Here is a 26,147-nt window from a genome sequence, read left to right as displayed (position 1 = left end):
GATACATGTGCAAGGAGAGACTGTGACGCAGCCATTCCAAAGTGTGAGCCAAAGGCACACAGACAGCACTGATCCTACTCCCTATACTCCACAGGGGCACACCAGACCCAGAGAAGAACACCTTATCTATAACACACACCGGCTGCTAAACTTCCAGAGGTCCGGCTGTGAAGACCACCAGGAGGCTTCCACTCACAACCTCACACTCCCACTAAGGTAAGACAAAGGCGTTTTAGCTCTGGTTGCACTTTGACTGACAGTTGTGAATGTGAGCCCACACTAACAGAGATGAGAGAATCGGTTCCTGCTTGTACCTTGATCTTGACGGCTACAGTGTACAGTTGAAATGTAATTTCACTTTCATTGTTGACCGGTTGGGGGCGTGGGATAACAACTCGGCTGGGACCTTTTTAAAGTATATGTCATTCAGTGTAGGTTACTGAAATGCATGGTTATTGGGGAAAGTTACTCTTTCCAAAAGTACCTCATTATCTATGGAAAGGACTTGACATTTTGTACATTATATGGAGTGTTAAGGTGTTCACATTTATCAGTTACTTATTTATCGTATGTGCTGTATCATTGCACGAGTAATGAAATAATTTCATCTATCTGTTATTGAGTGATTCCTCACGAAACCCAGACAAAAAAAGACCATGATTTGGGGGATTTTCACAAAATGTAATCCATACAATAGTCCTTTGGAAGAAGGATTGTTGACGTACACTAAGTGTACAAAACATTAGGAACACCTGCTCTTTCCATGACTGACCAGGTGAAAGGGCGGCAGGTAGCTTAGTGGGTAAGAGCGTTGTGCCAGTAACCGAAAAATCGCTGGTTCTAATCCCCGAGCCGACTAGGTGAAAAAATCTGTCGATGTGCCCTTAAGCAAGGCACTTAACCCTAATTGCTCATGTAAGTCGCTCTGGATAAGAGCGTCTGCTAAATGACTAAAATGTAAAAAAAAAAAAATATCTTATTGATGTCACCTGTTAAATCCACTTCAATCAGTGTAGTTGAAGGGGAGGAGACGAGTTAAAGAAGGATTTTTAAGCCTCGAGACAATTGAGATATGGATTGTGTATGTGTGCCATTCAGAGGGTGAATGGGCAAGACAAAATATTTAAGTTCCTTTGAATGGGGTATGGTAGTAGGTGCCAGGCGCACTGGTTTGAGTGTGTCAAGAACTGCAATGCTGCTGGGCTTTTCACGCTTAAGTTTCCTGTGTGTATCAAGAACGGCCCACCACCCAAAGGACATCCAGCCAACTTGACACAACTGTGGGAAGCATTGGAGTCAACATGGGCCAGCATCCCTGTGGAACGCTTTCAACACCTTGTAGAGTCCATGCCCTGACGAATTGACGCTGTTCTGAGGTCAAAAGGGGGTGCAACTCAATATTAGGAAGGTGTACACTATGTGTATTAGAAATGTGTATCTAAAAGCATAATTGAGAAATAATTAATCAAAGTTGGCTTATTTATGACATTTTGGGCTTACCAAGTTATCCTTTAAGACTCCATTATGTTTCAGCTGTAGACGTTACAAAGTAAAAAATTGGTGACATATGAAGCTTTTCAGCTTGCTCTGTAATATGAGTAGTATTTAGAGATGTATATATATTTTTTGTATATGAATATATAATTTTTTATATTGCTAATTGTCAATATATTGTTGAACATAATATACTCTACGGCCATATCAAAGTTCCAGAGTGGAATCTAAGCTCGTTTTTTGGCCTTCAAAAGCCTTTCATCCAGTACCTTCTGACAGTCATTGCACTGTTGCCTCTGCCTGTCTAAACATTGAGACCGTGGTTCTTCATCTCCTAATCAGGGCAATCTGCTGTGTTTATTTATGTAGTGAGTCAAGGCTGTGGTATAATGACTGAGGTTTAAGGCAAGCCGAATGTAAGTGGAAGGAGACAACCATCGGACAGATCTCTCAGAATTAATGACTCTGGCATAATTAGCAGGCTGTTAGTACTTCTTCACTCTGTCTCAACAAGCAGTTGGCCGACAAGGGAGATGATGCAGCTATTCTTTGCTTGTATAATGTTTGTTCATTGTTTTGTATGCTTCTGTAGTTCTTGAATACATATTTTGTATATTATCGTAATTGCCTGTTCACTGTGCAGACGCCAGACGGTGGGAATTTCACTTGCTCAGGAGAGAGCTAAAGTTGCTTAACCACCCAAACAGCAATTTATTAAGGCTTCTGATAGTGGGAGAGATGCATAGCTGTTACACGCCTAAACCCCACCCCCCTCCTCCTTTACTATTTTCATGCAAACTCACATGGTTCCCTCAGGCTTCACTATACTTGTTCTAACATCTTCTGTATCTTATGTTAATTAATTCATCCTTCCTTCCACAGCCTGTCTCCCAGATAACCACCTGAACCACCTGCTGGATGTCCACTATGGAAACTCCGGGTCAGAAACGAACCAGCCGTGGCGGAGGCACCACTCCGCTCTCCCCAACCCGTATCTCCCGCCTGCAGGAGAAGGACGACCTATGCAACCTCAACGACCGGCTGGCCGTCTACATCGACAAGGTGCGCTCGCTGGAGGTAGAGAACGCTGGGCTGCGGCTGCGCATCACCGAGTCTGAGACCGAGATCAGCCGTGAGGTGACGGGCATGAAGGCGGCCTATGAGACGGAGCTCGCCGACGCCCGCAAGACCCTCGACTCGGTGGCCAAGGAGCGCGCCCGACTGCAGCTGGAGCTAGGCAAAGTCAAGGAGGAGTACAAGGAGCTCAAAGTCAGGTAGGACACATTAGGTTGGCAGGGTTTCCCCTATAGGTTAGTTTTCCGTAGGCAGCATGCAAAGGCTGCAAACACCAAAATGTTCAATTGAATTGAGGCCAAATGTTCACGTTGGGGGGTAAGAGAGCTAGCGAAGATGGGGTGGCAGGAGTATTATTAGGGGAAACACTGGGATGGGGACGGAAAGGCAGGAGGTTTATGGGTAATCTTTTATCTGAATGTGGTGTCATAAAGTGAGTCTATTGTAAGTATCTGGCCGAGGGACACATTGGGTTCTGGCCAAGGGACTAATTCATTTAGTCTGAATTTGAAAGTGATTGTGCTTCAGCATGTAATCTCACTGACACACATCAATGACACACATTTACCTGCCTACAACCTCCTACATGATGATAGGGAGGGGCATATTCAAACCAGAGGACGAGACACCATCTCATTTCATTACACATAATTAGTGGTAACATTATTTCCCTGGACTGGCTCTGACTCATCAACCAGTGCAGGTCTGCTCTTACTCCAGTCCTTCACTACAGTCATTCTCAATGAAGTAGATTTCCACTACTACAGTATGTTCCACTCTCTCTTCCAAACCATAAGTACACCAGCCTTGAAGCCATTTTCAGTATGCTGGTACATTTGTCAGAGTGTTGATCAGACAAGCCTTTAGTAATAAATAATTGAATTGAACCCATTGCAACCTTTAATTCCAAGGCAGTTTGCCACTGAGGGTGTGATTGGTAGTGCTTCTAATCCACACCTGGGTGATGCAACATTCATTTTGCACCAGAATGTACACTACCTATTAGTTCAACTCCAACTTCTAAAATATTTTAGAAAGAGGTGTGGAGAGCGACATGCCTGACATCAGTTGAGTACATTCCTGGTGGTTTTCAGCAGGTTGGGTAGTAAATACTGTATTCCCCCACACGGGGCCACGCCCCTGACAAACAGCTCGCTCTGTTTAGCTTGATTTACGAGTGTAATGACACAATCTCATGCATGCAATTCGTTGTTACGCAACGCTTTTCAATCAAAGCCTTTCCAGGTTAAGATAAAACATGCTTTAATCCAAACTCTGGTGTTGTAAGCGCCATACTCCAACCAACTGAGCCATCTGAACTGGCTGGGCAGGTTAGTTAGACCTTGGGGAGAATGTTAAAGGTATCTGTCTACCAGAGTTCAGTGGGTAAATGTGTCCACAGACAGAAAATAGCACAGAACTCTCTCTCCCACTAGCAGGCAGCAGCCTGCAATGACTCCACAGGAATGTTTGGAGTGCGTCTGAGAAAATGAAAGACAGTTGAAAGTATTAGTTGTATTTACTTATTATTTTACTCTCCTACTTTGTTTCTTTTAACGTACCATCATTTATGCATGGGGCTTCCCTCCAAAGGGAGTCGCAAACAGAGAATAGGAATATTTTTAAGCTATGCAAACACTGTCTTCAATAGCTTCTCATTGACATACCTCAGTGAGTTTCAACACCGTGCAATTGCAATGTTGAAGCAACAGCGTCTGTACAGAGGTGGGTGGAGTCTTACTGGTCCAACCATAGTGCCATTGTGTTTTCACTTGGTTAATGTTTCAATTGATGTTTGCAGTGTATCCGTCAAGATTAAATGTACAGTATATGGTGTGCCCGACGTTGCAGGTGAGGGTGTGGCTCTGGGGTAGGTTTGTGTTTCAGTGTCGACCTTGGTCAGGGTGTGGACTTGTGGATGTTGACTTGAGGGTGTTGAGTGATTTAGACTGTGTGAAGAAGTGGATGCATTTCAGAGTGTAGTGACTCTCTTTAAAAACCAAGTCAGTTTGGTGAGTGAATGGAATTTTACACTTCACTTAAATTCTCTTTCCCATCGTGCCATAAGGTCCCTAGCTGAGTGAAAAATAGCAACAGCACCTATAACTATATTGCTTTCCAAAGGAAACCAATCATTTGTTACACATGTGGTGGAAATGTATCTCAGGCCCGTGTGGGCAGGCTCAGTCTCTTACTCTGCAGCTGGTGTGTTTGCCAGTGTTTGGTTGCCATGGCAGCCGGGGAGTCTTGATATGGGTGTGTGACAGGGTGGTGACTCAGAGGTTTTTCAAGGCTTTGGTTGTGGGAAGGGAAGGAGCTGCTGGCTGTGTCCTCTCCTTTAGGTCTGAACCTCTGGGGCAGAGCAGTGCATCATCTTTATTAATGGTTAATCCGTATCATCTAGTTCCCTATCAACACCATGTTATTACCACTGGCTGGTGCCCTATGAGGGCTTGCAAGAATAATACAAGTAAATGTAACTTTCTTATCAGAGACAGAGCAGTATACTGTCCCAGCAATGTGATTGACAAATAAACAGAAAGTGTGCATGTCCCTTTCAACAATATTGTTAGTCATTCAAATATTATAATGCCCCATTACTGTAGGCCCTACATGCTGTATAGCTTGTACATTATACAGAGCCAAGCCCTCTCTAGCCCTGTTTTGATGTGTGCTGCAACAGATGTAACTGTCACTTACTTTGACCTATGACTGTACACACCTGTTCATAGACATGCCATTGGGCCATGCCACACAGACGTCTTTGTGTCGCACATGCAACTCCCCTGAGGGCAGACCACCGCCGTTGGGCTACTGGGATGTAAACTGCTCGTCTATAACCCAGTCTAGCTTGTAAATGATTTGCCAGGGGGGATAAAAACAAACCTTATTTGGCTAAAGCATGTTCCACTGTTAGGATAGAGGAAGAATCGCTAGGCTAGAACACAAGCGGGGTAGCCTAAAATATCGACTGCTTAACTAAGACGCTGCTATGCTACAATATGATTTGCTAAGCTTCAACATGAGCCCCAAGGCTTGGCCCACACTCCCACATTCGTCAAGGTCCAGTCTAGTTATCCACTGTGAATGCTCCTCCTCTAGAACATAAGAGGGGCGGCGGACGCTAGTCTCGTGCCACAGTGCCTTCCATCTGTGCCAGTGGATGTGAAACAGGAGCATGTGTGGGGGAACCTGTTCCTGGTCGTCATTGGCAGGACAACCCCCTGTCTCCCCTCCCAGACAATGAATAGACGTCTGGATGAATAGACTGCTTTGTGTTGACAATATACTTTTGTCCAGTTTACAATGCGAATTATATTGTTAACCTGTTGCTTTTAAAACCTTTTTCTTCACACCTGGAAGTAAAGATGGTTCACTAATATATTGCAGACTGTAAAACAAGTGATCATGATCAAAGGTGGTGGAGTAGGCTATATCATTGAGGGATTTCCAAAGTCAATAGCCGCGCCCATTTCCGGATTTCCAGAGTCTGTGTTTATTGAGCGCTTTTCCAAGGTTGCTGTGTGCCATACCTGTTGGCACAGAGTAACAGATCAGCGTAGCTAAGGGTGGGGCAGGACAGGAAAAGTATAACACAATGGATCATTTAAGATCTTCTAACACTTTGATGTTTTGTCTGTTTATTGAGGGTACGGTATGCAGGATACTTCTAAATGTTCATTATAATTCATATGATTACAGTGTGAAGTATCCCAACATATTTCCTTTTTTACTTGTGTTTTCATTCCAATGACATGAATGATGGAACATCTGATAAGACGTCATTTGTCTTCTTTATGTACTGTAATGTATTTTGTGCTGAAGTGGCTGCCATGCCAACTTGTAGCACTTTGGGACTATCAGAGAACACAGCAGGAAGTACACTTATCATATAGCACAAACACATTTCCTTCATTAAGAAAGTTTGTTCTCACAGTTTCCTTTCCACACACACACACACACACACACACACACACACACACACACACACACAAGTCTTGTACAGCTAACCTTGTGGGGACACAATTCAGTCCCATTCAAAATCCTATTTTCCCTAACCCGTACCCTAACCCTAGCTCCTAACCCTAAAACTAACCCTAGCTCCTAACCCTAACCCTAAACCTAATTCTAACACTAATTCTAACCTTAACCCTAAACCTCCTAGAAATAGCATTTGACCTTGTGGGGACCAACAAAATGTCCCCAGTTGGTCAAATGTTGGTTTGTTTACTATTCTTGTGTTCTGGTCCCAACAAGAATAGTTAAACACGTCCACACACACACAGCACATGTTTTACTATCTTTGTGGGGACCTAACATTTATTTCCATTCAAAATCCTATTTACCCTAAACCTAACCCCTAACCCAAATTGCAACCCTAAACCTAACCCCTAAGCTTCAAATAGCCTTTGTCATGGTGGGGGATTTCCGGTACCCACAAGGATAGTAATACAAGGAGGCTAATTGGTCTATTTTTAGGACCAAATATTTTCTAAACCCATAGTTTGGTTACCACTAGTAACCAAGGAGTATACTGCTACTTTTAGCTCAGGGAAACTCTAAACAATTTGCTGACGTGTAATGCACTCTACTTCCATTTAATCATGTGAATGTTTGGCGGGGCTGACACACAGCTGGACAATAGGAGGAACCCATTGAAGTCCATTTGTTATGCTAAAGTGTTTGAATGAAGTCCTTCTCCCCTAAAATGGACAATAGCAATGAATGATGATGTACCAAAGCTGTTCAAATACTCTGTGGTTCTGCACTCAAACATCCTCTCAATACAGGCTTTTGGCTCACAATCCCTCAGGATATGAATGTCTAAAGTCCACAATAGAAACAGGGAAAGTACACCAGAGAGAGAGAGAGAAATAGTTGGTGAACATCCTTAATTGTGCAGAACAGAACTTGAATTGAATAGAAGAAAAAACACTTTTTATTTAACAATGGTACAGTTCGTGAGGCACAAATAATCAATATTTGGTTTCTAAAACGCTCGCTCTTCATGGAACAAATAGAAACTCGACAGAGTGCAGCCGTTTTCCTCAGGGAAGAGATGTGTACCATGACAGTTTATTATACTCCAGCTTCTCCCAGGAGGTTTGGATCACCACTCTCTCTGTAAACTCCCTCGAGGGCAGCGTCATATTCTACCAGCATGTCCTCTGCCTGTATCATGTGATGCAGTGTGACCTTCTCAAGTTATACAGAACCAAGGGGGTCTGTCTGGACCGCAGGCTCCCTGGATTTGGGTGACACACTTTATTTTGGCCACAAATGAAACCTGTTGTTGTTTGACCTGCTATTAGAGACACAGGTTTAGGCTTATTGAAAATGTGTAAGTATATTTAAATAATGTTATTGAAAAATGGTGTTTGTCTTCATGAACAACCAGTACTCTTTGTTTTCATGTCGCTGATTTATTATTGAGTGCATTTTACAGTGTTTACTGTGTCATTAGTAGTTATTTCAACTAGTTTATTGACTAGCAATGCATAGGTAGCTTGAGGGTTGACTGTACCAATGACTGTAGTTACACAACAATGTTAATAGTAGTTGTACAATTGATGGCTATTCTCATACATTGTTTTGTCTTTTAACTTAGTGTCTCCTAGGTCTAGTGGGAGTATACCTAGCCTGGTCCTGTGGCTACTCGCTCCACTAGCCCTAACAAAGTACATGGCAATGGAAAACAGATGCGCTAAGACTGTAAATGTGATGTCTGCTATATAGAGCTCTCTTTGTTGGAGTTTTGATAATTAAAGAGTAGTGTTTGGACTTTCGGTAGACCAGTACTGTGTTCCGAGAAGGCATTGATGGGCTGGAACGTGTGTGTGTGTGTGTGTGTGTGTGTGTGTGTGTGTGTGTGTGTGTGTGTGTGTGTGTGTGTGTGTGTGTAGAGCAGTGTTTGGATCAGAGTTTCCATAACACTTTGATTCTATTCAGGACCCAGCCAAGCTGAATGAGTCATCCGCTCGCTAAAAGGGTAAATCACTTTACAGACACACACATTACATGTACACAAATGCAAATTAAAACACCCACACGTCTCAAAGTAAGTCACGCACACTCAACACACTGGGAAGTTCCCATTTGGTAGTGGATGAAGTGGGTGTGACCCCAAACTTCCTAATCTGGTCAGTAATGTAACTGCCAGTTGATGACCACAACTCTGAATGCTCATTAACTCCCAAGAACATTTGAGATTATCAATAAATCTGAAGCGTTTTCATTTCATTCAACAGAGCTTGATGTTTACATGGAGCATTTTGAGCATTCAGGAATACCTCCCAGATGTTTTGCATTTTGTGTCACTAACAATCACTCTTGTTTACTGGAGCCTATACAATCCAAGCTTTAAAATGATTATTGTGATGGTTAACCAGATGCAGGCCAATGTTGTCCAATGCACTGTTATAGACTACTCCTCAATGCAAGTGCTCATTATGGAAATGTTTACTGACATTTACATACCGTAGAGCAGAAGGGAACTCATCTTTACCTCTTAAAGCTGGAATATGTAACTTCTTGGGCAACCTGACCAAAATCACATAGAAATGTGTGTTATAGATCTGTCATTCTCATTGAAAGCAAGTCTAAGAAGCAGTAGATCTGTTCTATGTGTGCTACTTCTATGCTTCCTGTTCTTAAGTTTCATTTTTTATCTTTTAGTTATGGAAAATACATTTCACAGCAGTTTAGATGGTACAATGATTCTCTACACTATACTTGCTTGTTTTGTCACAAACTGAAATTAGGCGAACTATTAGAATTTTAGCATCCAGGAAATGGCGGAGCGATTTTCTGCTTAGTGCATCTAACAACAGTTTTGTGCTGTTACAGCCTTATTCCCATGGGCTAGAATAGGCTGTATTAGTTCCATAATGCTAACGTTAGCGCCACTCCCCATCTATTCACATGGCACCACAGCAGAGCTTTCATTGTAACTCAATGCAGCTGCATGGGGTAATAGGCCTCAGATCAGTTAAGCTCTGACTCTCTTCAGTGGTGTGTCCAGAACTTTTTGAATGGGGTGGCCAAGGTGGGACACAGACCCAGTTCAGGGGGACCATACCATTTTGAACCAGGATTTTTTTTCTCCAATTTAATTATGATGGTTCAATGCATTAAATCCTTCAGCTTAGGTTTGGTACATTTTCCCTGTTCAAATAAATCATAAATCAATTCCAAAAGTTTTGTTAGTGTTTGCATGGATTTTATATAAGGGTATTAGCATACAGCAGTAAATTGACTTGAAAGCGACATCCAGAGAGCAAATTATACCGTGACATTCGGGGGGTCTCTATTTTCTTTGCTCGACCTCCTATGTGTGCTTGCGCGTGCACAAATAAATTTTTATCGGCATGTAATTTAACTGTAAAAATATATTCCCTTTTAATGTGTCATGAACACAACCAGTCTCATGATGTTCTCATCTGATTGGTAAACAAATTACTTCAAAAAGTAGATCAAGTAGGTTACCTGCACACGTTTGTCTACTCCAAAATAAGTCCAGCATCCGAACAGTGCACTGTGCACCCACCATTTGAATGGAAAGGGTTTTTACAAACGCCATAAGTGTTATGACATTCAGCCTACAAAGTCGCGTGTATTCATGTTTGCCAAGGGAAGCCAGGATTCCCCAAAAATTAACAATAAAAAAAGAAACAAACTTATAAAATGATTTCTCATTCGTGTCCAGCTATCTTTCATAATTTTCATTCAATTCACCAGAGAAAGCATCCAAGAGAGGAAAACAGCGCCCCTCTGTCTTAGTATCTGTAGCCCATGTACCTGATGCTGTCTGGACATGTCATACTCTTTATGTTTTTTTACTCCATATGTAACTCTGTGTTGTTTTTATCGCACTGCTTTGCTTTATCTTGGCCAGGTCGCAGTTGTAAATGAGAACTTGTTCTCAACTGGCTTACCTGGTTAAATAAAGGTGAAATAAAAATAAATAAATAAATACTCTTTTTGGCCAGACAAGATCAGATACTTGGGCTACACATACTAAGACAGAGGGGCGCTGTTTCGCTCGCTCTGATGCTTTTTCCGGTGAGATGCTCGGTGCGCGTCTTATCAATACATTCAGAGACGACCCCATCATCTCCGAATTTCTGGGGGGGGCCATTGGGGTGGCCAACCAGATTTCGGTGGGGTGGCGTGGCCACCCTGAGTTACCCCCTGGACACGCCACTGGCTCTGTTTGCTCTTTCAAAGCCAATCATACACTGTTTGTTGTTCATCTACATGGAGCGTATGTTCTACCAAGGTTGGCTACACCAATATTGAATGAAAAAGATAACTTTAGAAATGTATTTAAACTTTGATTTCAGTATGCAGTAGTTTGATTTCATGTTATCTCAATTTATTTAACTAGTGTTATCGTCTGAAATTTGACTGAAACTGATACAGGCTACTACATGTTTAAAAGACCTTTTAGAGGTGTAAGAATTTATATACATAGCTACATCATTTTCTGTGTGTAGGTAACACTCCTGACAGTTGAAGTATTATAGGATGAGTGTTACAAGTGGTAAAAGACAAGGACAAACTGGCTAACCTGTGTTATTTACATTTTACTCATTTAGCAGACGCTCTTATCCAGAGCGACTTACAGTTAGTGAGTGCATACATTTTCATACTGGCCCCCCGTGGGAAACGAACCCACAACCCTGGCGTTGCAAACCCCATGCTCTACCAACTGAGCTACACTTTATCAGGGCTAGATAATCAAATCAAACAACGATAGCTAGCACTTATGCCAACATGCAGACTGAATGAAAGGGCGCTGGGCTTCTGACTCATGTCATGGTGAATCACTAACTAATCATTATAAGCGGAACCAGGCCTGTGTCACTTACACACAAAGCCAGAGCTACATAAAAGGCCTTATCTGTGGGAGAGACGCTTTCTTTTCCTCATTGCTGGCCATGTGTTTGAATGGGGATATTATGGGAGGCACAAGCAGGGTCATGTTCAATTGACATGACAAGGGGAGAAAGCATTTCAAAATGGGGGGATTTTAGTTTTCTGTTTCAAAACGTTTTGTACCTACTGAGCATGACCCATGTATAGGATGTTTATGTGACATGAAATGGCCTCCTCTCCATATATCCCCCTCTCTCTCCTTGTCTATTTGAAACATACCAAGGGAGTTATCAGTCATGGGCACCATGATGTTGGTGGTGAAACACTAGAAACTCTATTCCCATCTGCCCATATGGATGTGTTGAGTGGGTGGCTTCTGGCTATGGCTGGGTTGTTTTCACCTTGTGATTTATCTCTCTTTCTCACACGCACACACACGGAAGGAAAACAATCCCTTCCATTGTATTTGATCCCAGAAGAGACATGATCATGTGCCAGCCTGTACTTTGTATTGTATTATGTTATTTTAATGTCAGAGTTGCGTAGCCCTTTTGGAAGATCCCCATGTCCTCTTAACAGTGCTTCTAAATTATGTTCACATAAACAACCTTTAGTTGAAATAATACTATGACATACTTAAACATTTTGTTGAATCAATACAGAAGTAACAGTTGAACCAATCCATGGTCTGGACCCTGTTTGCACTACGACCCCATTATTTAACAGCCTTCCTTTTTCCCTCTGTATTCTCTGTTTCCTAAACCTACCACTTTGAAAATGGGATTGGAAAGGATTGCTATTAATAGGGATGGGAGCCCAAAGTTCGTCTTTAGGGACGGAGGACTGCCGGTAATTTCCAACGTCCAAGGAACCCCACCCACACGTGTTCACACATGTCAGCCAGACGGGCGGGGCGTCGTTCCTTAGTAGCGCACCGTACCATACAGATCAATCAACCATTACAACTCCGTGCAGTGGAAGACTGTAGTAACACCGGAGAGGGAGGGGGTGATTACATTCTCATTCCTAACAGACCCCCTAATAGCACTGAGAGGCCAGAGGGCTTTTTGCACCGCCTGATTGACTGTGTGACTCCATTGAGATTTGGCCTTTCCCATTAGTGGGGTGATTTAGCATTGACCGCCTCACTACGGTATACTGTTAGCCTGCACTGATAGGGAAATGGCTGTTTACAAGGTGGGGGAATGTAATTTACTGTGCGTAACAGAGTGAGAGTCAGAAAGTAGGTGTAGTAATAGAATGAGGGGACCAGAGGATGGGTGCACATACACACAGTATAGGAGCGTACATAGTTGTCTATAATCATGCCGCTGTAGTAGTTATGTGTAAAAAGTAATTTGGACGTGAACTAATATATATCCCTAGTTAAAATGAACAGTGTCTAGTATTGTTCATATGCTTCCTATCCTTTAAAATATGATATAGAGTGCATGCAATGAATGATCTGTTTAACATCAACTTCATGGGAAACAGATACGATCTCTGGTTTCTGCCTGGTCTTCATAGTGAATCATTATTTAGCCGTTACTGCTGCCAGGACATTAGAAGCCTTTAAGACTATGTGGGTATTCCGCATGCTGCATCTGTCATATTGTAGTAATTATAGGCTAGATTTTCCACCAGGAGCCTAACAGGAAAGCTTTTCCAAATAGGCCTATAAGGGAGGAAAGCTTTTCGACAGAGTTTAGCTCTGAAATATGCTCAAAGTAAGCATCGGCAGTGAAAATTCTACATGTTTATCCATTCCATCCAAAATGTGGGGAAATGCCATACTTTAGGCCTGATGAGTAGGCCTCTGTTGTCATAGCAACGGCACAGCAAATCAGCCAGGATTGTGGGTTTTTCCTTTTTTTTAATATATTTTTTTATTTCTGGGGGGGGGCTCCATTCTCGTCATTGAGGTGGACAAAGATAGCAGTGAGTCACCCAAGAGTGGAGGCTGAACCAACACATTCCTCAGTTTATTATTCCTCCCCTTTCTCTCTCTCACACACACTCAACTAAACTGTCTTTCGGCAGTAGCTCTGCTGCTCTCTCTATCTATACTGGAAAACGTTTAGAGACAGAGCTCTTTGTCCTTTGCCCTTTAAGTCATGTGTGGGCTTTGATATAACACTGTTGTCACAACAGTAATCTCTCGTGGACAGATTCTCGTGGACAGATGAAACGGCAAGAATCTGTCAAGGCTCACATAAAATGATGTGATTACGAGCAGCAGTAGATCCTGGTTTTGGGTTTTCGTCGTTGATTACTTGGACGAATCAGGATTGAGCGAAGGCGGTGCTTAAACTGGTGCGGTGATTTTCAAGCCTGTGTGCGGATGATAAACGCTTTCCACTAGATTCCACAGCCACAAAGTCAAAATTGTCTGTACGTAAAAATTCATGAAAACTAAAATGTGTATCTTGGCCATGATAAACACGAGGGAAATTAGTGGAAGGGAGGGGTTTGGCCAAGAGTTTCCGTTTGCGAGGGAGGAGACTTCGCTTCCTTCCTTTGCAAAAAGGTAATCACAATTGTTAACGCCATTCCCCCCAGAAGTAAAACAGGAATTGACAAACTTTTTCGCAAGATAATTTTACTTCTGGGTAACCGGGATTATCACAACAGTAATGTGCACAGGAGAAACAGTTGGGCTACAGTGTGTTCAAAGCATCATCGACTTGCTCCTATTTGCAGCATATTTCTCTTATCTAAATCAGACCGTTAACTGTAGGCTTCCTTAACTCCTTTTCTTTACATGGTTTCTAGATGCCCGGATCAATGGCCTATGAATAATTGTGACAATTGAACACAACACACCCCACATGCTATAAATACAGTACACCGGTTTGGTTCTTTATCCCCTAAAATTCAGTTGTATAAACTGTCCACATCCAACACATGCTGTTTTGATAAACAGAATTCCATCCACACTGGTTTCTGAGGTGTGGTCCAAGTTTGGATTGATTCAAATGTAAACTTACTTCAAAGTGAATTTTGCTCTACAAATGTATTCAGTTTGCACACACACATTCTCTCCCTTTCACACATTCATGCTCAGGCATGAGATTCTCCAATGTCCTCCCATTGTTTACAGGTCATGCATTCCATTGAGTCGACATCCTGGAGCAAACAAATGCATTGCAGTCATAGATACACAGGCATTCACATTCAATATCATCCATATCCTCAACACTAGAGCTGATCAACAATGCCATTCATATTCATTATCACCTATATCCTCAGTACTACAGCTGATGAACAAAGTTACTGACACACATCACATCCAATATTGCCATACTCCGGTCATTCACATTCTATGTCATCACAGCCAGGCCTCCTGTATTACCATGTCCTATTACCATTCAATGTCACCTTCTACCAGCCATTCACATGCGATAATATCATATAAACTCAGCAAAAAAGGAAACGTCCCTTTTTCAGGACCCTGTCTTTCAAAGATAATTTGTAAAAATCCAAATAACTTCACAGATCTTCATTGTAAAGGGTTTAAACAGTTTCCCATGCTTGTTCAATGAACCATAAACAATTAATGAACATGCACCTGTGGAACGGTTGTTAAGACACTAACAGCTTACAGACGATAGGCAATTAAAGTCGCAGTTATGAAAACTTAGGACACTAAAGAAGCCTTTCTACTGACTCTGAAAAACACCAAAAGAAAGATGCCCAGGGTCCCTGCTCATCTGCGTGAACGTGCCTTAGGCATGCTGCAAGGAGGCATAAGGACTGCAGATGTGGCCAGGGCAATAAATTGCAATGTCCGTACTGTGAGACGCCTAAGACAGCGCTACAGGGAGACCGGACGGACAGCTGATCGTCCTCGCAGTGGCAGACCACGTGTAACAACACCTGCACAGGATCGGCACATCCGAACATCACACCTGCGGGACAGGTACAGGATGGCAACAACAACTGCCCAAGTTACACCAGGAACGCACAATCCCTCCATCAGTGCTCAGACTGTCCGCAATAGGCTTTGAGAGGCTGGACTGAGGGCTTGTAGGCCTGTTGTAAGGCAGATCCTCACCAGACATCACCGGCAACAATGTCGCCTATGGGCATAAACCCACCGTCGCTGGAACAGACAGGACTGGCAAAAAGTGCTCTTCACTGACGAGTCGCGGTTTTGTCTCACCAGGGGTGATGGTCGGATTCGCGTTTATCGTCGAAGGAATGAGTGTTACACCGAGGCCTTTACTCTGGAACGGGATTGATTTGGAGGTGGAGGGTCCGTCATGGTCTGGGGCAGTGTGTCACAGCATCATCGGACTGAGCTTGTTGTCATTGCAGGCAATCTCAACGCTGTGCGTTACAGGGAAGACATCCTCCTCCCTCATGTGGTACCCTTCCTGCAGGTTCATCCTGACATGACCCTCCAGCATGACAATGCCACCAGCCATACTGCTCGTTCTGTGCATGATTTCCTGCAAGACAGGAATGTCAGTGTTCTGCCATGGCCAGCGAAGAGCCCAGATCTCAATCATATTGAGCACGTCTGGGACCTGTTGGATCGGAGGGTGAGGGCTAGGGCCATTCCCCCCTGAAATGTCAGGGAATTTGCAGTTGCCTTGATGGAAGAGTGGGGTAACATTTCACAGCAAGAACTGGCAAATCTGGTGCAGTCCATGAGGAGGAGCTGCACTGCAGTACTTAATGCAGCTGGGGGCCACACCAGATACTGACTGTTACTTTTGATTTTGATCCCCCCTTTGTTCAGGGACACATCATTCCATTTCTGTTAGTCACATGTCTGTGGAACTTGTTCAGTTTATGTCTCAGTTGTTGAATCTTGTTGTGTTCATACAAATATTTAAACATGTTAAGTTTGCTGAAAATAACAGTTGACAGTGAGAGGATGTTTCTTTTTTTGCTGAGTTTACATGCTTATTATTTACATTCTATATCACCATAGATTCAGTACTAGAGCTGATCCACATAGCCCACTAGCCATAATAAATGGCCCACCACCCACACACAAGCTACCGTTCTAAAGGCATTAATGTAGCCCCAGCATGAAATGTTTAGATGTCTTATTTAAACACTAAAAATGTCTGGACACAAGCGCTTTACTGTTCCAACTCAGTGTGCAAGTTAGGCTATACACACATGCAGACACACAAACTCACTCACACCTCATAACACAGGACTAACAGCCCTACGTTGGGTTATTCTGGGTTCTCCCATGTCTATTATATTTTAATGACTATTTTAAAATATTCCACACAAATAACACCCTCCTAACCACTGGAACAGTGAGAACTTCATTAGGGCCACAGTTGGGCTATAAGCCAGAGGGAACTTGGCCCCACCAAAGGTGGTTAAACGTAACAAATATTGTTGAACGTAGGTTGTAAAAATGACAATAACAGTATAGTAACTGCGGTTTCATTTGCCCCCAGTCACTAAGCTGTCTGTCTTGATTAACTTGTTTTTGATTGAAAGATTGCTGTTTAGTGGGATATGTCTTATGCCTTCCCAAGTACCTGCGTGTTTGAGGGCCTGTGTGAGTATCTATGACATAAGAGCTAGGCCTTTCTAAAACAGTGACTCTTATTGCAGTTCAGTGGAAATATTTCAGCACAGGAGCCAGCCGGAAAGAATTCCTTTCTTCTTAGCGCTCTCTTCCAGATAAAAAGCCTCTCACCTCTCCCTGTCTGGCCTGTCCGGCTACAGTACCAACACATTCCTCACATGACTCCTTGTTCATGTCCCACTGAGCTCTCCTGTGTGTCACTGTCAGTCAGGCTTATCAGTACAAGCTGTTAGACTGATCCTCTCCATCCACACAGGTGGAAAATAAGCTAAATATGACCCCAGTGTCGGTCATAAAGTCTAATGAGTAGAGCCCAATCAAATCTACACAGGGATAGAGTTTCCTTAAGCCACTCGAAATTAAGAATACTGGTTTAATTAATTCAGATCAAACTAGGCAGTGTACTGCTACATGTATAGCTAAGTTATTATTTATTAAATATGCAGACAATGTTTTTAATGGACCCTTTCTACATACTAATATGCCTCTGTACATTGTAATTGCTGGATCTTGTCCATCATCACTGTAATATATGTATGGGTGTTTGTGTTCCTGTGCATGAAGGATGTTATTGGGTCTTTGTTTTCATGCAAATGGTTATGTCTGTGTGGGTGGCCGTGATGGTGCTGGTGCTGGTAAATGGGGTTGGATGCCACCTGTTAGTCCATCAATCACTCTCTGGGCCTTTGTGAAATCTGAGATGGGACAAGGGCTAGTCAGTGTGTGGCAGAGCATAATTCTACTCCATTGTAGACGGTATGTATGTTCTTGTGTTCTAGGCTATACGGGCGTTTCCATATAGTTCTGATTTTCTGTGTCTTTTATTGAATTCATGCATACATTTGGATGAAAGAGGTTGTTTTAGGCTGGCAGTGGCTGGGGGAGCATGAGGGCTGAGTGGTGGGTTAGTGGTCTGGAAGCCATATCCCAAGCAGATGGGCGTCATTAGTGACAATGAACATTGAACTACAGGGACCAAATGTAATAACGGGGAATGTATTTCCTGCTTGGCTTTCACTGTGCGCCAGCCAAACTGGTATGAAGCTCAAGCTAGCACTTTCTCTTCGTCTTCTGTTGTTTTGGCTATATCGTGTTTCCACGGTCCGAGTCCAAGTTTCAGTTTTTTTGCGACTACTGCAAATTGATGCCTGCTTTAGAGGTCTGACAAAAAAAACACGCACATGCAAACAAATGTGAATGCTTTTGATTTAAGCCTTTTCCAGACTATTCTCTGCTTTACTCGTAGAGAACAGGCTACTCTGGTGAATAGTACTCGTTTAATAAAGTTAGATCAAAGCTGAATCAATGTCTGCAAGATCACATAATGATAGTATTCTACATAACAGAACCGATTATAATAGTATTACGTTACTGTAAGAACAAAACACCAACGCATTTTTCTCTCGTGGCCAAAACTCAAACGCGTGTGGCGCTAGGTAAAATACACAAGTAGGCTATGCTATAGTTTCTTAACACCATCTTTTCTCAAATTCGCTCTGTACATCATTCAAAACAACACTTTAGGCTACTTCGAAACAACACTGTATAACTCAAGATCTAAATGCATATCCCCATGAAACTGATTGAGCTCAAATTGTTGGTATGCAGATGGTAAAACTTAAAGAATGATCATTCACGATTGACAGTGAGAAATGTGAAGGGAAGGAGACCACAAAAATGTGTGCATAAAGAAACGAAGGAGCATAACGTGATCTGCACGTGCAGAAGCTTCAGGAACTATAGTCCATGGGAAAAAAGGTCAGGGAAAAGTTGGATCTGCAGCCACTCCATTTGATTTAACTGGGATTCCCTCAGGAGTGCCTATGTTGGCCTTTGTTTAGAACAAGGGTGAGCTTGATTCAATTATGTTCCGGTCAATTCATTTTATTGCAATGCAATATGATTTGAGTTCAGTTAGGGACAGCTCAAGGCATTCATGATTCTTTCACAGGTAGTGAGTATGTTATCCCAGAATCGGAACCAATGTGGATAATGTTTGTCAATAGGAAGTTGATGCACAGAGGTTACTAGACAGTTTGATGCTTTGTAAGAGCCTAAATGCATAACAGCTTTTATTGTAATCATACTGCATTAGACCCAAGTTGCTCAAACACCGACAGTGTTAGTGAAACAGGAAACTGATATATTTAACTACCTGTCTCAACAGAAATGGGAAGAAGGAGTCGGACCTGGAGGCTGCTCTGGCCCGGCTGAGGGATTTAGAGGCTCTGTTGAACTCTAAAGATGCCTCCCTGTCCACCGCCCTGGGGGAGAAACGCTCTCTAGATGCTGAGGTCAGGGACCTGAAGGCCCAGCTAGCCAAGGTAAGAGACTAGTGGTAAAGACCTAATGGATAACTGTGACAACTCTGAATTCTACACATACTGCATACTCGCTCCTCAGGGACAGGGTTCAAACTGCATATGATTGGATGAAAAAAAACTCTATTTTTTCTTCCATTGTATATAAAGAAAAATGGTTACATTTAAAGAACTATCAATTGTGAATATGATTTTTGGGTAAGTGCTGTAACAAGTTCAGTGCATCATCATGGATCGTTCTCAATGAACTCCGAAATGAATATAGACCGAATAATATTTATTTGCCACCTTTTGGTCACGTAAGTGAACTACAGTTTCACCCAGTCATGAGTTGACATCCTACATGCAACTCCTCTATTCCTCCTTGACAAAGAGATTGATAACTAGACAGTTGATTTCCGATCAACAAATTAGTCATATCTAATCTAACATAACCCTAAAGATAATCATCCAACTTTAACCTCTCTGTCCCTTAGCTGGAGACTGGTCTGAGCGATGCTAAGAAGCAGCTTCAGGATGAGATGCTGAGGAGAGTGGACGCTGAGAACCGCCTGCAGACCCTCAAGGAAGAACTGCAGTTCCAGAAGAACATCTACGGAGAGGTGAGACTCACTCTCTCTCTCTCTCTCTTACCTCACACTCTTACCCTCTATCTTGCCTTTTCTCCTTTTCTTCCTTTACCTCTCTCTCTACCTCACTCTCTTTTTCTCTCTCTCTTCTCTTTCTCTCGTTATTTTTGTCTTTCTTTCTTTCTTTCTTTCTTTCTCTTTCTTTCTTTCTCTTTCTTTCTTTCTTTCTTTCTTTCTTTCTTTCTTTCTTTCTTTCTTTCTTTCTTTCTTTCTTTCTTTCTTTCTTTCTTTCTTTCTTTCTTTCTTTCTTTCTTTCTTTCTTTCTTTCTTTCTTTCTTTCTTTCTTTCTTTCTTTCTTTCTTTCTTTCTTTCTTTCTTTCTTTCTTTCTTTCTTTCTTTCTTTCTTTCTTTCTTTCTTTCTTTCTTTCTTTCTTTCTTTCTTTCTTTCTTTCTTTCTTTCTTTCTTTCTTTCTTTCTTTCTTTCTTTCTTTCTTTCTTTCTTTCTTTCTTTCTTTCTTTCTTTCTTTCTTTCTTTCTTTCTTTCTTTCTTTCTTTCTTTCTTTCTTTCTTTCTTTCTTTCTTTGTTTCTGTCTTTCTTTCTTTCTTCTTTCTTTCTTTCTTTCTTTCTTTCTTTCTTTCTTTCTTTCTTTCTTTCTTTCTTTCTTTCTTTCTTTCTTTCTTTCTTTCTTTCTTTCTTTCTTTCTTTCTTTCTTCACTAGCCTTGTAAACCAGACTGATGGAACACCGAGATCAGTCTGGTTTATTAGGTTACCTCTTCTATAACTCAGGTATGCCTGTACCGTCTATCTCCCTGCAGGAGCTGAGGGAGTCCAAGCGCAGGCACGAGTCTCGCATGGTGGAGATTGACAGTGCAGGAACAAAGCAGGATTACGAGAGTAAGCTGGCCGAGGCCCTGATGGAGCTGAGAGCCCAGCACGAGGAGCAGGTCCGCATCTACAAGGACGAGATCGAGAAGACCTACAACTCCAAGGTAGGGAGCACAACCCACAGGTCCACACTGCCAGCTCAAACGTCAGCTCAAACGTGGACTAGAAGTAGATCAGTTCAAATCAGTAGTGTTATTTCATTTAAATTTCACTAAGCTGTCCATCCAGTTGAATTCGGTAGTACTGTCCATGCATCATTCAACATCCTTTCACTGGCCCAGTGCCAACCTAGCACAGACACATGGTTTCGTTCTGACCTCTGGCCCTGTGTGTGTCTCAGCTGGAGAACGCCCGTCACTCTGCAGACAGGAACAGCACCCTGGTGGGGGCGGCCCACGAGGAGCTGCAGCATACCCGCGTGCGGATGGAGGGCATGTCCTCCCAGCTCAGCCAGCTGCAGAAACAGGTACGGCTGCACCCTGTCCATCTGTCAATCACAGAAGTCTCTTACCGTATATCTCCGTACTGTGGAGGTCTGACAGCTGTAATCTTAGCTCTAGTGTTGGCTCTCTAATACAAAGTATTAGCACAGTTCATCTCATCTCTGTCAAATATGGCCATTTGGTTGGTCTAACCGGCGTATCAACCCTCTCTGTGTTAGCTGGCGGCAAGGGAGGCCAGGATGCGTGAGCTGGAGGAGTCTCTGGCCCGTGAGCGGGACATGATGCGCCGGCGCCTGGAGGACAAGGAGAAGGAGATGGGGGACATGCGCATGCGGATGCAGCAACAGCTGGATGAATACCAGGAGCTGCTGGACATCAAACTGGCCCTGGACATGGAGATCAGCGCCTACCGTAAACTGCTGGAGGGAGAGGAGGAGAGGTGAGGAGACATTACACATCATGCATATATACACACACACACACACACTAGATTCGTATCAACAATCTTTCTTCTCTGCCTCCTCCCAGACTGCGTCTGTCTCCCAGCCCTCCCCCAACCCGAGTCACCGTGTCCCGTACCACCGGCTCGGGCTCAGCACACACCCTTACCACCCGTACCTCCGGCTCAGGACACAGCCACAGCGCCCGCGTTTTCCAGTCCACCAGCGGCAGCCGCAACTCCTCAGGCACGGCCAGCGCCAAGAAGAGACGGCTCAATGACAACGACAGCGAGACCTCCAGCCTGGCGGGGGGCGCCGTGACCCGTACACGCATCGCCCAGCAGGCCTCTGCTAGTGGCCGCGTCACCGTGGACGAGGTGGACCTGGAGGGGAAGTACGTCCGCCTCAGCAACAAGGCCAACGAGGTATGGAGTTAATCGGTCAGCTTGACATACAATGGGTGCTTTCTGCTACGATGCGTCGCATGCTTTCTGTTATATGGTAAAAACACCATGTTGGGTGATGTTGTAAAATGACTTTTCTACTTAGTGATTTTAGTTGACATTGGCTGAAACAGACTTAATGCTTATCTGTTCTCCTTCAGGACCAGCTCCTGGGCCACTGGCAGGTGAAGAGACAGGTGGGCACCAGCACCCCCATCGTCTACAAGTTCCCCCCCAAGTTCACCCTTAAGGCAGGACAGACCGTCACAGTGAGTAAAACCTTCATCATGTCTGCACTGTCATCAACTATGTTTGTGTTCAGTTTTTCGTACACGATGTTGAGAGAAGTGTGTATTCTAACAGTGAGCAGCACGTTTGTCACAATGTAGGCCTGTGTGTAAAGTATCTGTAGCATGTGATCAGGCCATAACAGACAGTCCTGTACCTCTTCCCTCTGTAGATTTGGGCTTCAGGAGCAGGTGGCACCCACAATCCCCCCTCAGACCTGGTGTGGAAGACCCAGAACTCATGGGGCAGCGGAGACCTGTTCCAAACCACCCTGGTCAGCGCCAATGGAGAGGTGAGACACACACGACACATGCACATGTTTGTAGTTCTACCTTCCCATTGTCCCGTTGACTGTTCAGTCTTGCTCTTGGCAACATCATCCCACTTCCTACATTTTTGAATGCATGTGAGATTTGATCAATTACCTTACTCACGTCATAGCCAATTGACAAACTGACTGTTCTGCGCCTCTTTCCCACAGGAAATGGCACAGAGGAAAGTTACACGCACCCTGTTCCAGGAAGATGATGACGATGACGTGAGTCTCACTGTTTATGAAAGACGCAGGCTCAGGACGATAAATAAATAAATGACTCAAACTATACTTGCACTGTGAGGAAGGCTATTGAGCCAAAACATTGTTCATGTTTCAGATGAAAATAGGTTAAATTATGTAGAGTACTTATTTAGTCACCCAACAAGGCCAGTGGAGTGCGATGATGCATCTAAAATACTTCTCTAAAGGGTGACAAGAAAAATTGAAATACTTTGATTTACCCAGTGCTAAAAAGTGTAGGAACCACTGCCTCACAGTGGCTACAATTGGTATTTAACAGTAATGTTGGAACCTTCTGTTCTCTGTCTCCCTCTGCAGGGCAACCACAGCGCATGCGGTGTGGACAGTGAGTACAACCTGCGGAGCCGCACGGTGGTCTGTGGCTCGTGTGGCCAGCCGTCTGATAAGAGCTGTGTCACCTCAGGGGTGTCCAGCGGCTCCTGCTCCATCAGCAGTGGAGGAGGTGGTCTGCCTGAGGGCCTGATGTCTCCCCTCTTTATAATGGGCAGCAACTCACCCAGACAGGTACTGTAGGACTCCATTATCTGTTTGATCATGTAGATCGTTTTAATGAAGACAAATGCATTTTAACACACATTTTAAGACACCTAACACACTATTTCTGTTTCAAAGAACAAACACCCCCTCATTCTCTCTCTCACTCACATGCGCACAGCAACACTGTTATCCCAGTTTTCCTGTTTCTCGTGCTGTTATGAAAACATCGCCTTCCTGTCCCCCTCACTTCCTCTAACCCCCCCCATATCACTTCCTGTCTTTCTCAGGGAGGTCCCAGACCGGAGAACTGCTCCATCATGTAAAACCAGGCAGGCACCACCTTACCTGGACAAGAACCTCCCACACCACACATGGATGGGAGACTCCTTTTTTTATTTGTTTATTACTTTTTACTTCCTTTGTTTCGTATATGATTGGTCCTATTTTGTATGACATAATCTGCAGGTTAGATTGGCTTTGGTGTTTGGAAAAGGGTTAGGAGCTGCGTATTCACTTCAGATATATGAGCTTGTATATTCGAGTTATATTGCATGTGGGCTGGGCAGATGCTTGCACTGTTTAGGGCCATATCTAGGGAGAGAGGCACAGAAAGCACCTTTAACCATTACAGTGGACTTTTGTGTCTCATGTCTAAGCTGTCAACACTAAATACGCACAGCAGCAAACCCTGTGGGGGCTGGAACCAGGGATCTCTGCCCTGGTATTCCCCATACACTACCATAGAATGTCCTGAATGTCACTTAATAGAGATGGAGTTGACCCCCTCAGACCCCTAGAGGATTATGGGTTTTTTGTATTAGACTGAGCGATGGGATGATGGGATTGGTCATTCTAAAGCCATAGTTACAGAGGAGCTCAAACTTGAAACTGCCATCAAGTGGTTTATATTTCTGAACACAAGGCGGTAGTTTTTTATGGAATGACATCTATAGTATTACTCATGAAACAATCAGACAACTATGGTGATATGGATATAGGTTCCAAATTGTGACTTGTTTTCACAGGCTTGAAAGAGGTTCGTAGTTGTTAAAGAAAGGAAAGCAAACGAGATGAGCGCACAGATATGGGTACTGTATTGTAGTACTGTATTGTAAAGTTGAGGAAGGTCTTCATATGACCTCTAGAAAGAGTTTCCTCTTAGAGGCTGATAATCCTTGTCTGACCTCACCTTTGTCTTGTTTGAAAAAACAAAACAATTATGCCACACCTTTTTGTTTAGGTAGTTGTACTGTAGGGCAACTCATCAAGGCAGAAAAATATGATTTCTAGGGACTATTTTGTTGCATTTTGAATCTGAGATAATTGCCAAATGGATTATAGTAATGTTACTGTAACGTTCTATTATGATTCTGCATGTTAATGGATGAGGGAATGAGGCAGACTCTAAAGACAGAAATTGTCTGAGTTGGAAGTATGTTGATTTAAATGAAAGGACAATGCTTACCTTCTCATGACAGCAGTGCAACAGAATGTGTACATTCTGTACCTTTGTTTGTATCAGGTGTAGTGTCAGAAATAATGGGTTCAGATAGTTAGTAAGTAAGCCTTGCTAGAGCCTGAACGTCCCATAGGGGTAGTTAGACTATATGGTATTATCTGGCCAAAAGTTTTCTTTATTCATGAACTACAGTATGTTGCACTGGCAAATATGTTGGTGCCAATATTGCCTCATAGCATATTTTCAGTGTAATCAATTATTGTCTTCAATTACTGTTTATATTTACATGGTGCATAAGAACTCTCACTTTGACAATGTCAGAAAGAGTATTTACTAGAGAAGGAAACCTAAATGAAACTTAAACCATCCATTCCTCATGATATGATGCCAATTTCACATTGACTTATTTTGTCCTCTGTAATCATGTATTGTAGTCTTGAGACTATTGTCCAGAGGCCTCTCTCCCACTAAAGGATTATAATGGCTATGTTTTTCTGAGTTTAGTGGCTTTGCTTTTGGGCATGTTTATACATTTTTGGGGGGGGGGGTTGGGAGGAGGGGTATGAGAGCTTCTTATTTCTTTATAACTTTGTCAAGAACGAGCTACAATCATCTACAAAGCTTTATCCACTGCATATTAAGAGGCATGCACAGTAGTCTGGCAGCCTTTTATAGGATGTATAAGCAGTAAAGATTTTCTGAGAATACTTGATAGTTTTTGCAACATTGTTTTGTTTTTTGTACTTCATACACATTTCTATCACTACCAAATAGGAGAAAAGGTGATTATTCTCACTGTCCCATAAATACCTGAGAAAAGCTCAATATTCATTTTTTACTTGACCGATTCAGTTTAACTTTTGTCACTTTTTTCAGTATATTTCTTTTCTCAAGTGCCTTATTGATACCTGCTAGTGATAATTGAAAAGTATGTATTCTTCTTGCATTATGAAGTGTCAATTCCAAAGATATGTGGTATTTTGTCTTTAAAGACAATGGAATTTATAGATTTACAGAGTATGTAGGCTATATTTGCATATTTGTACGGAAATTGTCCTTGTACATAATGCTCAATTGAATTTGTAAGAAATGATTATGCCTAATATAGAAAAGCCATGCAATCCAAGTAGAATGTAGTAGTGATTTACTATTTTTTGCCTTTAAAATTATTTTCCCAACACATGCTCTCTTGTGGTTGACTTCTTAATCAAATTTAATCTGTGGTTTGATGTGTGATA

General features: G+C 42.8%; 1 protein-coding gene across 1 annotated transcript; it reads left to right on the top strand.

The window, feature by feature from the left end:
* LOC121543105 (lamin-A-like) lies at positions 1–26,089 on the top strand. The gene is made up of 13 exons (XM_045217262.1): positions 1–216; positions 2,377–2,768; positions 19,173–19,329; positions 19,803–19,928; positions 20,713–20,886; positions 21,123–21,248; positions 21,444–21,664; positions 21,754–22,090; positions 22,270–22,377; positions 22,569–22,688; positions 22,878–22,934; positions 23,271–23,477; positions 23,738–26,089. The coding sequence occupies exons 2-13, from the start codon at positions 2,413–2,415 to the stop codon at positions 23,771–23,773; spliced, it is 2,025 nt and encodes a 674-aa protein (XP_045073197.1). The 5' UTR covers positions 1–216; positions 2,377–2,412; the 3' UTR covers positions 23,774–26,089.
* Positions 26,090–26,147: the final 58 nt, after the last annotated feature.

This window comes from Coregonus clupeaformis, unplaced genomic scaffold (genome assembly GCF_020615455.1).
Source record: "Coregonus clupeaformis isolate EN_2021a unplaced genomic scaffold, ASM2061545v1 scaf0985, whole genome shotgun sequence".
Taxonomy (NCBI): domain Eukaryota; kingdom Metazoa; phylum Chordata; class Actinopteri; order Salmoniformes; family Salmonidae; genus Coregonus; species Coregonus clupeaformis.
The sequence above is the reverse complement of the archived record's forward strand: the minus strand, read 5'-3'. Positions and strand labels throughout refer to the sequence as shown.